Source organism: Macrosteles quadrilineatus, unplaced genomic scaffold (genome assembly GCF_028750875.1).
Source record: "Macrosteles quadrilineatus isolate MER2022 unplaced genomic scaffold, UCM_ALF_1.0 Scaffold_4__1_contigs__length_99947679, whole genome shotgun sequence".
NCBI lineage: Eukaryota > Metazoa > Arthropoda > Insecta > Hemiptera > Cicadellidae > Macrosteles > Macrosteles quadrilineatus.
The window spans coordinates 4132471-4149156 of NW_026542597.1; the positions used below are offsets into that span (position 1 = coordinate 4132471).

At 36.6% G+C, this 16686-nt stretch overlaps 1 protein-coding gene across 6 annotated transcripts in view; it reads right to left on the bottom strand.

Annotated features, from left to right (window-relative positions):
- Positions 1-16686, bottom strand: part of LOC128993615 (probable ubiquitin carboxyl-terminal hydrolase FAF-X) — a 76394-nt gene that overhangs the window by 1290 nt on the left and 58418 nt on the right. For 3 of the 6 annotated variants that reach the window (XM_054417619.1, XM_054417618.1, XM_054417615.1), the window contains exons 36-49: positions 15956-16100; positions 15444-15561; positions 14960-15092; positions 14418-14596; positions 14082-14278; positions 13478-13605; positions 12882-13048; positions 12335-12490; positions 8962-9062; positions 7619-7848; positions 4927-5129; positions 4328-4489; positions 3798-3925; positions 3214-3334 (exon numbers count right to left, since the gene is read on the bottom strand). In XM_054417619.1, the coding sequence (XP_054273594.1) occupies positions 3217-3334; positions 3798-3925; positions 4328-4489; positions 4927-5129; positions 7619-7848; positions 8962-9062; positions 12335-12490; positions 12882-13048; positions 13478-13605; positions 14082-14278; positions 14418-14596; positions 14960-15092; positions 15444-15561; positions 15956-16100 (2165 nt within the window). In that variant the 3' untranslated portion in view covers positions 3214-3216. Of the gene's footprint in view, positions 1-3213; positions 3335-3797; positions 3926-4327; positions 4493-4926; positions 5130-7618; positions 7849-8961; positions 9063-12334; positions 12491-12881; positions 13049-13477; positions 13606-14081; positions 14279-14417; positions 14597-14959; positions 15093-15443; positions 15562-15955; positions 16101-16686 lie in introns of all 6 variants that reach the window. The other 3 variants (XM_054417617.1, XM_054417616.1, XM_054417614.1) reach the window with 1 other exon arrangement.

The following is a 16686-nucleotide window of genomic DNA, read 5'->3' on the forward strand; positions in this document are numbered from 1 at the left end:
AATATTCAAGAAGTGATCCTGGACCAAAGAACATCAATATGAAAACAAGTCACTGAAGAATAAAACGAAGCCTAAATATGAAAAATAACTTATTCTGTAGAACAGAATTTAGTTGACAAAGTAAAAAATATTTACAAGAATTGGTCTGGGAGATGGCCTCAAAATGTCATTTTCAGTCACACATAATAGTATCGGCAGCGACCATCATCATTGCCATTATGCTTGATCACTTATTGAATAAAATGGTTTATATTACCTGTCCGTCAATGATCCTATTGTCGTCTTAGGCGACCGGTTTCGTAATTAAAATCCCATCATCAGGCGGTTAGAATGTCATGTCTTTCAAATTGAGGTTGTCGGTAAACACAAAACACTGCTAATTATGGCAATAATCTTAACAACACAATAAAAAAAGAACTAGCCAAAAATGACATTTGTGTATCATTCAGGACCAACAATAAACTTAACTCCACATTTAAAGAGTGCAAGAGGAACTCTCTTGCTCTTGATAAAGCCAATAAGATGGGAGTATATAAGATCAGTTGTAATGATTGTCCAAAATACTATATAGGCCAGAATACTCGCTCATTTAAGCAACAATTTAAAGAGCACCTTCCATCCAAAACTATAGCCCAGCAAAAATCTGCTTTCGCCAACCACCTTACAGACAGTAACCATAATCTAGCCTTTATAATAACCTACACATTTTACATAGTTACCCTAAATAAACGGTATCAGCATTCTGACACATACTTTCTCCCATAAGTTTGTCAACAACCTTTATCATGTGTAAGCGGTGAGAGTAAATATACGGAAATAGGATTAGTACAATTTTGTTCAGAATTTAAAGGACTATAACATACCAAATTTTTATCAAAATCGTTCGGGCCGTTTTTGGGAAAATCCCATTTTTCCGTTTTTTATGGGGTTTTATGGGAAAATCCCCATTAAAAATCAAAATTTTCTTAAATGAAAAAAAAACTATAAAAACTTTAAAGACCATAACATACTATGTTAAATTAAAACCTGATTTTAATCCCGAAACCAGTCGCTTAAGACAACAATAGGATCATTGACGGACATGTTTGTGAGAATTTTGTTTATATTTCCTCCAATGTATTTATTTTATCAATTCAACTTATGCTTAATAGTCTATTACAATGCTTAAGAAAGACTAAAATCATCAATGAGAACAAAATACCGTACTCAATGTATGATGAATTTTTGACAAATGACAAATGACAATTCTTTATTGCACATAACATCTGTTAAAGTTATTACAAATGTAATACACAGACAGGTACATTGTCAAGGTTTCTAATAAATAAGGAAATCTAAATAGGTATATACAAAACCTAGGATTTAGCCAGTAAGTTACCCCTACAAAGCTACAGCATGGTGGAACTGTTTATGTTAGGAGAGGTTGATGAGAGATTGGGTGTCTGTTACCAGGAGTCGTTGAAAAATTCCTCAAGAGTGTAATATGCTTTTTCTACTAAAACTGTTTTGATTTTGTCTGTAAATTTTGCTAAGTTTAATTGCTTTAAGGAGTTTGGAATTTTATTGTAAATTTTTAACCCCATATAGAGAGGACTTGTTTCATATTTTTTTAAATTATGAGTAGGGTATTGAAAAATGTCTTGTCTTCGGGTATTATATGAGTGATTACTAAGATAATTTTGAAACATACCAGGATTTCCATGAACCATTTTTAAAATTTCAAAAACGTATATTGAAGTTAGAGTTAAAATTTTAAAATTTCGAAACAATTGTCTACATGATGTTTTTTTGGGGCAATTTGCAAGAGTTCTGATTATTGACTTTCGTTTTTTAAAAACTTTGTGGACATCTGTGGCTGTCCCCCATAATGTAATACCATAGCTTAAAATAGAGTACACATAAGCATAATAAACATTTTTACATACTTCCAAGGAGGTAACCTGAATTAAAACACTTAAAGCATATCTTGTTGGACTGAGTTTTTTGTTTAGAAAATTAATATGTTCTGTCCATTGTAGTTTACTATCCAAATATATCCCTAAAAACTTTACTACATTTGTGGGCGAGGCAGTAGTTTCTGTTCCAGTGGTTGAATTTCTCAATTTGAAAATTAAAACACTAGTTTTATCTTCATTCAAAAGTAAGCCATTTTTTAAAAACCAATTTGCTATTTCTCCAATTGTTTCTTTGACATCATCATGTAACATTTTAACAGTACTTCGTTTGATGAGAGCTGTTGTATCATCTGCATAAAGGGTAAAGTTACAGATTTGACTTGAAAAATGAAAAGGTAAATCATTAATATATGTGAGGAATAAGAGAGGACCTAGGATTGAACCTTGCGGAACTCCATAGTTATTATTTGCCCAAGAAGAGTATTTGTTCCCAGAGGCGGTTTTAATTACTGTTCTTTGTTTTCTATCGCTTAAGTAAGACTTCAAAAGTTCAATTATTTGTCCATGAAAACCAATTGCTGTAAGTTTTTTGATAAGAATTTTGTGATTAACACAATCAAATTTTTGACTTGTCAATGCATGTGAATGTAAATATACCAATACAATCTTATGCCATGTCAAAATTCTAAGGATTTTTTTACTTTGGATTCCTTTTTAGGTATAATCAAATCTAACAGAAGATTAAATAACTGTAATTACCCTAGAACCTACACACAAAATATTTCAATATTGTAAAATAGTTGTTTGAACAAATATCTTTATTTTATAGTTTGCCTGAGACTGTGGGCATTCCATAGAAAGCCTTGGGCATTTTACAATGTTAGATAAAGTGTATTAAATCCTATTGCTATTACCATTCATTACCTAGTATACCGTAAATATTCTGTGTATAGTCAATGCTATTACTAAATTTCATACTTTGCCTAAAACCCTAAGGCAATGTTTTAAAGTCCTAGTCATCTTTAAGAACACCTACATTATACACTTTGCCAGTACACTACTGGAGATCATTGTCAGGTTTTTTTCCAAATCTTTATTCATGTCTGTAAATCAATATTTACATGAAAAGTGTGGTTCATAAGGAACGTTTTGCGGGTTCTAATAATTTTAGGATGGCTAGTTTTGCTGAAACTTCTACTTGCAGTACATGGCTTATGGGCACACCGTAGTGTACGGTGGAATAGAGTATACACCAACATTCTCCCACTAACAGTTGAGAGGGTATCTTATGATTTGAATGTGTAGTTTGACTACTCACCACTCAGTTAAACTTTTGTTCACAGTTAGCCACGTCTGACACTACCGTGGTCAGTGGCTCAGTCTCCTCTCGTATGCTAACAGCGCCTGTCTCGTCTGTCATGTACTTGTTGTAATACTTCCTGTTGTACAAAACAAAACAAGTATGTGAGGTCACAGCGTCTTTCAGCTATTACAAAATCCTTAAAACATTTCTGTATTGGTTATTGAATAATACAGATTACATTTCCTTCGGTTGAAATTAGGGGTCTGCAATACAGAAAAGTTAAGATCATTTTCTCCTCAGGCTTGAATTAAAAAATTATTTTTAATTTTGATACATTGACATGACTATGAAGATGGTCTAATAAGTAACCAGCATTCATGGTTTTCTATCAACAACTACCACACTGGTGCACCGCAGTATTTAAATACATATTTTTGTATGAAATTTTCTTGTATTTGTTGTTTTGGACAATATAAAACTTTTTTATTACTATCAGATTTCTTGGAAATTATGAGACTTTGAATACTTTTATATTATTAAACGCCTCCTAAATTGTATGTGTGTTATTGTGCCGGTCAGGTTAGTCTGCTATTGCTAACCTTCCCTCCTTGTTGAATGTCCTCCTTCTCCTGTGCTCTCTGCGGCCGTCTGTCCCGGAGGGCGAGACTGGCTCCTCAGGACAACTCTCAGGGTCCTCTGTGTTGTCCTCCACTTCCACCTCTGGCTCCTGCACACACATACACAGCATGTTAAAGAAACCTAAAGAGTTCCTAGTTGCAGGTAAAGAGGAATCCTGTTACACTCCCGTCCAGAATAACCAGAAGGAAATCAAAATCCTGTCTTGTCACGAATTGTAAATATTATCCTGTCAATTCCTATTAAAAGAAACAAACATTTTAATCTCACTATACCACTGTCATATAACATAACTCTGAAAAGTGAACTGGAAAATCTTTTTAAGAATATGAACACTGTGGTCCAAAGCCAATGCTAAAACTGGCAATTGTAACTCAGAAGAATAGAACAGTCCCATCAATTGAACTAGGCTATAATGTTTCGTCTTCATCATAGAGTACACCCTAGTAGTTTTGCTAAAGTAGTACCTATATTGACGAGTTTGATCACTAACCAGTTGCTGTGGATTGGTGACTTCCTCAGGCACCAACTCACAAGCCAGCTCCAGAGTCTTGCGAGCACTGTTGGAGCGCTCTAGGAAGTAACCGTTGGCCGTCTCATTGCTCTGTGCAGGAGGCGACCACGCAGTGTTGTAGCTGTTGCTTACATACGGCCTCTGCTACAACAATTTAGTTCCCATTTCATACTTGATATGAAGTGTTAATAGGAACACTGTGATAGATATGGTCCACTGCAGAAATTGATCAAGGGAAAGAGGAACTGTAAACTTTACTGTCTGTATCCGGACGGCTAAATAAGGAAAAAAATGTACTTTAAGGGGTTGGAAGCGTGGATATCCGATATATAGAGGTTATTTTCTGTTCGTATATGTAAGGGGTTTTGTACTTTGGATATTCGTTGTTAAAGCGTAATAAATTACCAACAAAAAGACTAAATATTCATTAAATAGAGGGTTTTATACATATGTTGTATGCTGAAGGGTACACTTTCTATTTGAGTGATATGGTGTTTGCACGGGTACTGCAAAATATTATTATATAGAGTAATTTGTTATATTGAGAGGATGGATGGCTTAAGGTGATGGACACATACCCTTTCTAATTCGTCCTGAAGCCACTCTACAGAGACATGCCACTTGCGGCGTAACTCTGGCACTGAGGTAACCATATTGTGAGCGGCCGGACACTTGGTGAACAACGTCACTAGACACTTGATACACTGGTAGGCTCGCTTCTGGTAGTGGTTCTTGGCACGCTGGATGATGTCAAACAGTCCGTCCCTCTCGTCTACCATACCTACGAGACAAATATCAAACTGTTACGAGTCTGCGGACTATATAGAATTATAAAAGGCCACTACATGATCTGTTTTGAATGAATTGAGTTTTGAGAACTGTTAGTTTTGTTACATTTCGGACTTGTAAACATGAATGTTTTACTTGGGGATGAAATATTAGGGATCATATATTCTGATCTTCAGGGAAGATTACATTCAATTAGGATTAGTTACATTTAGAAGAAATGTCTGAAACATATTAAATGGCTTAAATGTACCAATCAAATTATAAACAAATAAAAACTATCTAACATGCATCTTTAAGTTCTTAGATTGGATACAGGTACAAACAAACAAAAATTCATTGATGTTTACATTCTTATGCATAGAATATTTCAGATTTTATATTGGTTTTTGGTTTCGGTTTTAAGTACGGTAACCCCAGGTATTATTAAATTCAGGAATTTAAAATCTGGAAACCAAATCCTAAAACTGAGTATCTCAAATGTGATAAATAGAAACACAGCGAAGTTGTGAGCAACTCACACGATTGTGGCGAATTCCCTGATAATAGCTCGCATTTGGTGATCACATCTTGTGATTGCCGCAAAACATGCGATGATTTTCCTTGAACACGGTAATATCCGTTATGATTTCACGGAAAACAGTGATGATGTCTACACTACCGCGGGAGATGTTTGTGATTTTGCCACGATCACGCAAGACAACGATGACCTTTCTGTGACTGCAAGAGTCGATGATGATGACTACACGGCTGCGGGAGATAACAACATTTTGCCGCGATCGCGGAAGACGATCATGTCATGCCATACAAGAGATGTCCATGATGCACATCTCTGATCCTATTTTTCAACTATCTCAAAATTGTTTGATGATTTCCCGTGTCTGCAGCAGTGCCGTGATCATTATTTGCGCTTGTGGCAACCACAGAATAGCAGCTACGTTGTGAGCATCTCACATGATTGCGGCAAAATCCAGGATAGGTTTAATACGATTAAAACATAAGGCGACAGAAGTGAAGTGTTTCTAGCGATTGCGACAACATCCATGATATGTGATAGTTCAACACGGTTTTAATTTACAGTCTAACCTTGATATAACAAACCTCGATATAACGAATTCCTTGATATAACGAATTTTTTTTAATCCCCTAGAACTCTCCATAAGACATAATGTATATTTTACCTCTACATAACGAACAAACCATATCAACGACCTTGATTTAACGAATTTTTCGTGATTTCGGCTAAAATAAGACACCTCAATATAACGAATTTATCATTGTCAGAACCTCTACATTACGAATTTAACCTCTGCATAACGAATTGTCTACGTCTTTCCCTCGATATAACAAATCCCCCACCCAATTATTGTTTTGGGAAAATCTATTTCTTTATCAAATGAAATTGAAAGGTGACGTCATCGCTTGCGCTAACATTCGTCTGCTCCGTTTTACATCTTTGTCTGCTGTCGCTGCGCGCTATGTTGCAACTGAGAACTGATTTCATTCACTGAGGACTGATGACGACGTAATGTTTAGTAAGCTGTGATTGGGCGATAAGTAACTATGGTGAATTGTACAATTTTTGGATAAAGAGAAACCTAAGAAAGAATATGCAACATCGTTATTTTAACATTCCTTTTACGAGTGTTATGATTATACACTTTTATAATGACTTATCTAATAATTTATTGTTTTCAATACGATCTGTTTCAACTAGCAACACAAATGCTATAGTTAATGATTATTATTGACATTCCTCTGTTGTGATAAATCAGTACTATACTGTACGTACTAAGTACTAAAAGTAGCCTACCGGCCTATCGCGAGCAGTAGCTTACAAAACTTTCTACTGTTTTGTTTTGTTCTTTACATGGTTTATGACTACGCAATACAGTGTTTGGCTAGGTTTTAGGAGGGTTAGAACAAGCTGTGATTTTAAACTTACAGTTTTTAACCTGTACCAAGGTCAATGCCATTGTCATGATTGCGCAATATTCAAGATCCCTCCCCTTTTTTATGCCGGATAATTTAGGTTCTACTGTACAATGTAAACACTGTACTGTAAAGTATTGTAGCCTATGCTACTTTAATGTTACAGTACTGTATTTTAATGAGGTCAAATCCCGACCTATTTTGACCGACGCTGGTTCTGAACCTCGACTTAGCGAAATTCCTGCAAACCTAACCTCTATATAACGAACCTCGTTTTAACAAAATCCTTGATATAACGAATATTCAGTTCGGTCCCTTCAGATTCGTTATACTGAGGTTGGACTGTATAATGAAAAAAATGAGAAAAACTGTGATTTAAAATGAATTTTTCCAATCATTACGCCCTAATATTAAAGTTTAGGCCTGTAAAGTTAAAAATTTCCCAGCCCTATACGAAATTTAAGTCTAATTCAACAATTTCACCCCAGTCATCATTTCATGTACATTTCCCAGTTTTCCCTATTTTCTTGTCCACTCTAATAGTCAACTTACCTTTGAGGGCGTTGTGTATCCGATGTGACTGCCAAGAGTCTTCCATGAGCAACATGCCCAGCAGCAGGTCCATGTAGTGGCGCAGCTCGTGACAGTACGCATATGCTATCTGCCACAGTAGCTCACTGAGACAGATGCGTGAAAGGTGAGGATTCTCCCAGCAACAAAACTGAAGCAGCTTCAACCCTTCATCCATCAGCGCCGCGTCCTCTATCACCTTCTTGATGTAACTATAAAAAACAACAACCTTTACACCTTCATGTTTCAAATACACAATAGCTTAGTAAAAAATGTACCGTCAATCTGAGGAAGTAGTGATAAACTGTAATTAAATATTATGGTACGAAAATTGGAAAATTTCTAGTATTGGTTTGTATAACTTTTAGGGAAATGTCGATTCTCGATACCAATCATACTTGGACATTGGTATTAGTATTGAGAGAGAATCGTTCGAAAATAAGTTGATTCAGATACCCAACACATCTGCGATGATCGTGGAAGCAATAGCAGTAATTTTCCGTTCGAGCGCAAGACAACTATGCAGACGGGAGACGATGATGTCTACTTGGCCGCAGGAGGTAATCAGAATTTTGCCGCGATCGTAGGAGACAATAATGTCAACACAATCTCAGATATTCATAATTTTGCCGTGATCGTGCAAGACGACAATGATGTTTCCGCAAATAAGGGAGCGGATGACAATGACAATGCCTACAGAGCCGCGGAATATTGTCAGAATTTTAACACGATTACGCAAGACGACGAGGCTGTTTGCGGGACGGCAAGAGTGGACGATGTCTACACGGCTTAGGTAGATGATTAGAATTTGCAGCGATCGAGGGAGAAGAAGATCGAGAATGATGATGTCTGCACGACCGTGGGAGAAGATAACTATGTCCACACGACCGCTTAAGAGACCAGAATTTTGCAATGACCCTGAAGACGATAATGATGTCTTCTTGGCTGCGGGAGAAAATTAGAATCTTGCCACGGAAAACGGTGATGATGTCTACACTACCACGGGAGAAGTTTGTGATTTTGTCGCGATCACGAAAGACAACGATGACGTTTCCTTGACCGCGAGAGTCTATGATGATGCCTACACAGCTGCAGGAGATAACAGAATTTTGCCGCAATCGCGGAAGACGATAATGTCCACATAACTGCAAGAGATGTTCATGAATACTAACTAGGTGGTTTATTTTACAGAAGATTTAGATAATGCACCACAAAGTTGTGTTAGACGAGTAGTAACAAATTTGATATAGAAATATTTTTTTAATGTATTTTTCCTTCCCTGAACATCTAGGGGCAAAATCAAACTATTACGAGACCTACTTTACCTGGATCTGTTGAACAGTATGTCAGCAGCAGGTTGCTGGATAGGCATTATGTAGTCGGGGCATGAAGGGTCCTTGTAGGGGTTTGTTAGTGGCATAGTGTTCTGAAAACAATTTATTAAATATTATTGAACTTAAATAGAATATTATTATCTTATCTTTATGGTAGCCTATGACCATCTATTTAATATAATAAAATCTAAGTTCTTACCGTCAACGCAATCAGGAGTAATATTCCACTACGGCCGTTTCGGAGATGACTCCATCGTCAGGTGCGTAGTGGTACACTAAACTATAGTCTTGTCACATTTAACACGAGTTTTCTTCATTTGCATTGCGTCAGGGGGTGAATAAATAATACACATATATTTACAGGACGGACACACGAAAACACGAATACATGAAAACATTTAGAGCACGTGCACGGCTTGAAAACTGACGACCGACTGTTCAATCCTGGTCACTGCAGGAGTTACGTGGATGACTGGAACAGCTGATAACACGGTGTGCCAACCTTATCTACTCAAATTAATACTTTCCTGTTTGATTTCCATTATTCTCTCAAAAATTGGATTGGCAGCTGAATTTGTTTGGGAGTTAATTACTAAGTTGGGTTCTATGGCTGTACTGCTGTAGATATGGAAATTTTCGATGCAATTAAGTTTGTGACTTTTATTGCCAATATGTAGTATTTCTAAACTGTTTATGTCGGAATAATCATGGCAATACTGTTGAATATGTTCGGCATAATTTGAAGTAGGGTTGGGTTTCTTAATGGCGCTTATGTGCTCTTTATATCTGGTTTTAAAGCACCTACCAGTCTGTCCAATATAATACGAGTCACATTCTCCACACTTAAGTTTGTAAACACCTGGCTTTTCCAACAATGGTGTATTCCTGTGTCGAGGAGCAGACAGCTTACGTTGGAGGCTATTACTGGTTCTGTAAGCAACTGAATAATTGTGTCTACTAAAAGGACGGGTTGCTAAACGTTGGTTTAGTTTACAGAACTCTAACGTGACGTATTTTTTATCATCCTTATCGGCTTTATTGTTGACTTTTTTCTTGACTCTCCTGTGCAGTTTATCAATTAATTCTGTGCTGTATCCGTTATTCAAAGCAATGTACTTTATGGTGTTTAATTCACGGCTATAGTTCTCTTCATTTAGAGGGATATTAACCAATCTGTGTAGCATGGAGTTATAGGCTGCGATCTTGTGGGATTGGGGGTGATTAGAACTGTTGTGGATGGTTGTATCTGTGCTAGTGGGTTTCCTGTAGATGTTAAAAAGGTGTTTATTGTCCGATTTGGTTATTGTCAAGTCAAGAAAGTTAATTGAAGCATTTTTCTCGTGTTCTGTAGTGAATTTAAGCCTGGGATGGATGTTATTAAGGTATTTTCCAAACAAACCAATTTGTCTATTGTTGCCTTTGAATAAACAAAGCACATCATCAACATATCGGTGCCAGTAAACGATCTTTCCTTTTCAAAGGAAAGATCGTTTACTGGCACCGATATGTTGATGATGTGCTTTGTTTATTCAAAGGCAACAATAGACAAATTGATTTGTTTGGAAAATACCTTAATAACATCCATCCCAGGCTTAAATTCACTACAGAACACGAGAAAAATGCTTCAATTAACTTTCTTGACTTGACAATAACCAAATCGGACAATAAACACCTTTTTAACATCTACAGGAAACCCACTAGCACAGATACAACCATCCACAACAGTTCTAATCACCCCCAATCCCACAAGATCGCAGCCTATAACTCCATGCTACACAGATTGGTTAATATCCCTCTAAATGAAGAGAACTATAGCCGTGAATTAAACACCATAAAGTACATTGCTTTGAATAACGGATACAGCACAGAATTAATTGATAAACTGCACAGGAGAGTCAAGAAAAAAGTCAACAATAAAGCCGATAAGGATGATAAAAAATACGTCACGTTAGAGTTCTGTAAACTAAACCAACGTTTAGCAACCCGTCCTTTTAGTAGACACAATTATTCAGTTGCTTACAGAACCAGTAATAGCCTCCAACGTAAGCTGTCTGCTCCTCGACACAGGAATACACCATTGTTGGAAAAGCCAGGTGTTTACAAACTTAAGTGTGGAGAATGTGACTCGTATTATATTGGACAGACTGGTAGGTGCTTTAAAACCAGATATAAAGAGCACATAAGCGCCATTAAGAAACCCAACCCTACTTCAAATTATGCCGAACATATTCAACAGTATTGCCATGATTATTCCGACATAAACAGTTTAGAAATACTACATATTGGCAATAAAAGTCACAAACTTAATTGCATCGAAAATTTCCATATCTACAGCAGTACAGCCATAGAACCCAACTTAGTAATTAACTCCCAAACAAATTCAGCTGCCAATCCAATTTTTGAGAGAATAATGGAAATCAAACAGGAAAGTATTAATTTGAGTAGATAAGGTTGGCACACCGTGTTATCAGCTGTTCCAGTCATCCACGTAACTCCTGCAGTGACCAGGATTGAACAGTCGGTCGTCAGTTTTCAAGCCGTGCACGTGCTCTAAATGTTTTCATGTATTCGTGTTTTCGTGTGTCCGTCCTGTAAATATATGTGTATTATTTATTCACCCCCTGACGCAATGCAAATGAAGAAAACTCGTGTTAAATGTGACAAGACTATAGTTTAGTGTACCACTACGCACCTGACGATGGAGTCATCTCCGAAACGGCCGTAGTGGAATATTACTCCTGATTGCGTTGACGGTAAGAACTTAGATTTTATTATATTTTCACGCAATCTGCCACACTCAAGAATATATATATCTATTTAATATTCAATGGCATTAACAGCCATCGAGTCTGATCATTTAGCAAATTCTTCTAGATAACACATCCTTTGTGTCTCTTTTGTTTAAACAAAATTGACTCTTACGTTAACTAACACAGAAGAAAGAACGCATACTTTTACCAATTAATTCGTTTAAAGCGGTAGGCTACTCCTTTCAGATGAAAAGAGATTGCGATTGGCAAGCAAACATTTCTGCAAGCGAATTGTGTGTAAAAGCTAGCAATCAAAATGAGAGTAAAATGAGTGGCTTTTCACCACAATTCCATTCTGCATGCAAAGACAAAATTCAAGAGGCTTCAAAAATATGTATTGCTATTGAAAGTTTTGTTAAGAAATTTTTTGTAGAGGATGGATTTTACATTTTCCTGTCCACAAAGGCCTCAGACCTGTGAGTGGAACATATGCAGCAAAGCAATCGTTGAGCTAGTACAGTACAGGATGCAAACCCATGACATTAGTGCCATGGAATCATGGTTTGTCACACTTCCGACTGACTAATCTCTAATGTTTGCGTGTTGTGTATTACCGCTTGTGAGGACTGCATGCGGGAGGAGACGTCACAGCATCTTATCAACAGAGACACCACCATGTGCAGCTTGGTCAACTCAGGGTACTGGTACTTGATGATGGGTCCTGGGCCTTCGTCTAGTGCTACCAACATGAACGTCGACGGCACGTTTAGCTGTAATATGTTGTGCATGTTAGTTAAGTATTGTATTTTCTGTCCTCAAATTGTAATTATGCAAAACCTTCATGGTATCTATATGTCACTTTCACATACCATGTTCATCTTGCTTTAAAAGATTAAGAAAACATCTGAACAAAAAATCACTTTTGCAAAATGTTGAGGTAGTTTTTTTAAGTTGATATTTTTTTATGTTATAGTTCTTTTTTTTTTGTGAATGGTGATGCTGAAATGAATACACCTTCCAGATCACCAATATTCATTTGGGGACATCATAATGTTAAGGATTGCTCTGTGTATATTTATTTTCCCAATGTCTTCCAATTTTTAAAAAGAAAATTGTTTGCCAAAATGTTAAAAATTAAATGATAATTTTTCCTTGACCAACCTTGAGCAGCTGTGTCCTCTCTGCGATGCCAAGACAAGCGTAGGTGTGGAACAGAGAGAAGTAGTGAGGTAAGTGCCTTCCATGCTCAGACACCTCCTTGTGTAGCAGGGACATGACTGCCATCAACAGATGATCACTCATCGTGGCCTTGCGGTCCAGCAGTATTGCTGCCAAACAGACAACTACATTGACTACCTGATACCTAATACACACCAGTAATACTATTTTCAACTAATAAGGACCAGATCCTGTTCGGATTATAACATTGTTTGGATTAGCTAGAAATGCAGTAAAATTGTATCAAAAACTAAAAACAAAGTATTTTTATAACTGTAAATAGACATATTGATCCTATGGTAACAACAACATTATCACGTGATCATGTTCTTCTTACAACATAATTACCATATATGAGAACCAACAGAACACAGTTTGTGAATGCTCAATCATTGCCTATTGGGGTGAATAAACTGTGAGTTTCGTTTGTCATGGGGCCTATATATATATAATTTATGTAGTAACCTAAAACAAGGGGTTCTTGATTTTTGGGCAAGAGGGGTGAATATTCTATTCTAAATGTTGTACAAAACACTTACTAGGAGCATTGAGCATAGGCGGAGGGCATGGGCCATCTTGTAGGGAGAAGTGTGCCAGGTGAACGATGATTTTCATGAACGCTGACCTTACTTCTGCGCTTGGACAGCTCAGTAAGTACTCACAAAACCTGCACAATCAGATCAATTGATGAAAATGTTTCTCACAGAAGGTTATTATATTCAGGTAAGCTATTTGTGTTCCTTTAACTTTAAATTAAATCATAACTAAGAAACTAGATTAGTGGCCCGGTAAGTGGATTAGAGATTGGAAATAAGAGTTTATTTTTAGCAAAGGGTATTGAATATTATTCTAGTTTACAAAATGTTATTGAAAAAAGGTTAATTAATGTGGGGCAGTAGCAATTTTTGTTTACACTGAAGTACCATGTTTAACAGTATGGGCCTATTTAAAGTCCTAGAAAATGACTACATGTTGTAAACTCAAAACATTTGGTGCAAAGGGTCTTTAAAACTGTAAGTGGAAGGTTATTAAATTGATTATTTAAAATACTTTTGTCGCTGTTGCTACCCAAAGTGGACTCACTAATCCACAGCAATACAGCTAACTAGTTGTTCCATACGTTTACAACTTATCTAAACTGACCTGTGGGAGTGTTTGAAGAGGGCGTTGTGGGCAAACCAGGAGCGGACAGACTTGAACGAGCGCAAATGGTAGTTGAGCACATCGTACCAGTCCGTTGCATTCCCCCTCAGCGTCTTCTTGGTATGGAACCCCGTGTGGAACAGGAACTTGCTGGCCAGCTGAACACTCAGCATAGACAACTCTTCAGCCTCTTGACTCTGAACCACCAAAAAACAAACTGTATTATTAACTTGTAACAAGTGAAAAGAGTTAGAATCAATCATTCAGAAAAGTTCAAAGTGCTAAATTGATAAATACAGTTGTAGTAACTCCTGTGTAACTAATGTAGTTACTCACAAACTTATCCGCATTGTGTTGCCTGTTGGGAGGAGGGATGTTGCACGACGCCAGTTTGCGGATGAACTGGAAGTACTCCACAGAGAACTGGTTGCGATTGTGCATGAACTTGATGTTTTGCCGCCTCACACTCCGTTCTATGGCAGCCGGCATCTTCATCACACCCAACTTGGTGTCAGCTGTTCAAATATGCAAAAAATTGTTATGATAGAAGAAGAGGGTCCTACTCAATTGCAATTATTAAAGAGCTCTAAAAAAATTGTTTTTTTAAATTCACAAGATATCAAACTAACGAAACCTGGTTGAATGTGTGAGTTTAATTTTGTTTTCACCTAACCATGTTTGGCCAAGAAAATAGCAAATCATCAACCCTCTGTATTATAAACTACCAGACTTTTTTTAAAATATCACTTTTAACGAGCACAAATACAATTTTTAACCAGTAAACGTAGTTTATTAGGATATAACTTTTAACAATATAGTTTCCTAAAACGATGAACTATTTTAGTAAAATAACACAAACATAGAAATGAGCAGCTTACAAAGAGAGAGCTGATTAATTCCTTTGACTAGAACACTCTCTTCGACATCAAGCCGAGTGTAAAACAGCATGTAGGCGTTCCACCACCTCTTCTGTCTACGGTAACTCATCCTCTTGAGCATGTGGTCAAAAACCTGAAACAATGCAAGGGAAAATTTATCAATTTTGATAAGATAGCAGATCAATAACAATTCAACTAATGTTTTCCTCAAAACTGTTCTTAGTGTCAGAAGACAAGAGTAAATATTATACTAGATAATCTCTAATCTAGCATAAAATTACTAACAGGCGTTAGGGTGTGCTAGCCTAGTGATTAGCGTCTCGGTGGATTAGGGACAGATTACTGGCATATAAAAAAAAGGGAGTTTTGGACTTTTATTCCTTTAAATAGTTTGTTTATGCTTCTTCCTTACAAAAATGTCATTGACATTTTATACACACACATAAATAATGAGTAAATGGTTTTTTGATGGAATTCCACTTGCCTCTCCCATGTAATCCCCTCCAAAACATTGTGTTTTCATTTCTTCTTCATCGTCCATCTTGCATTCTGTCACCTCACCATCATCAAACTTGTACCACCTGGCAGACCCATCGCCTTGTCTGGAACAACCAATTCACTGTCAGTAATGCACCTTCAACAAACCCCCTTCATTGAAATGCAGGGTGAAGTAGATCCTGGATTGGTTGGACTGTTATTTTTCATACAAGTCATTGAGTAAAACACATCTGAACATCTGATACACAGTGTCTCAGGATATTTTGGGTTAGGCCTATCTTGATACCCAAACTACTACTTTGGAACTGATAAACTTGGTGACTGAGATAAAACTTAGAAATATTGTAGAAAAGGGAAAATATCCAGCGACGTTAAATGAGAAAATCCAGAGACTAATAGGTAAATGGACTCTTATTTCCTCAGATAAGATAGCTAAAGTACTTTTACACCCACTGAATAAACATTATTACTCTAATGTGAATGTTTCATGTTTGCTACCTGTGGAGGATGTACGAGTAGTAGTGACCACCGCTGGCCTGACCACTGTGTACTACAATACCACTGAGCTGGTACTTGGTGCAAACCTCCTTGGTGTTGTAGTCACAGTCTATCATCTCCCCTTCTAGCTTAGCCAGTCCTGACACTGAAAACAACAAAAAATGTGTTAAAAAATGCCTTGGCTTTAAAATTATTTAAAAAAAACTCAAGATTGAGAAACGAAAACAATTTTTAATGTACAAAACACAGCCCGCATACAAAACATTTCTAATAGGCAGCTACAACGTATTGCATGTTGAGGTTATGATGGTTGCCAATCATTGACAAAAATGCAGATAATGAAACTGATAGCTGATGCATAACCATATACCCCTGCTGCAGCAAACCTGCAGACTAAGCGAATTTCAACTTGTCTGATTACATTTTTACTCAAATAATTCCTGAAATAAGACATATTTATTCCCAATTTTAATAACATTAGATTTAAAGAGTGCTTAGGTTTGCTGCTACAGGGAAGGTAAAAAGTGCTTTTTGACCATACGTCAATAGTATAGGATGAAATAAATAAATTTTCCAAATTTTATAAACATGGCCTATCCATAAACAAGTAAACTACAACAGTTTTCATTTCCTCCATAAGAATAACATGGGAATTTTATATTAATTTTTTTTTTCCGTGACCGTTAAGCATACAACAACGCTTCAATATACTAATTTTTTTTTTTTTAAGC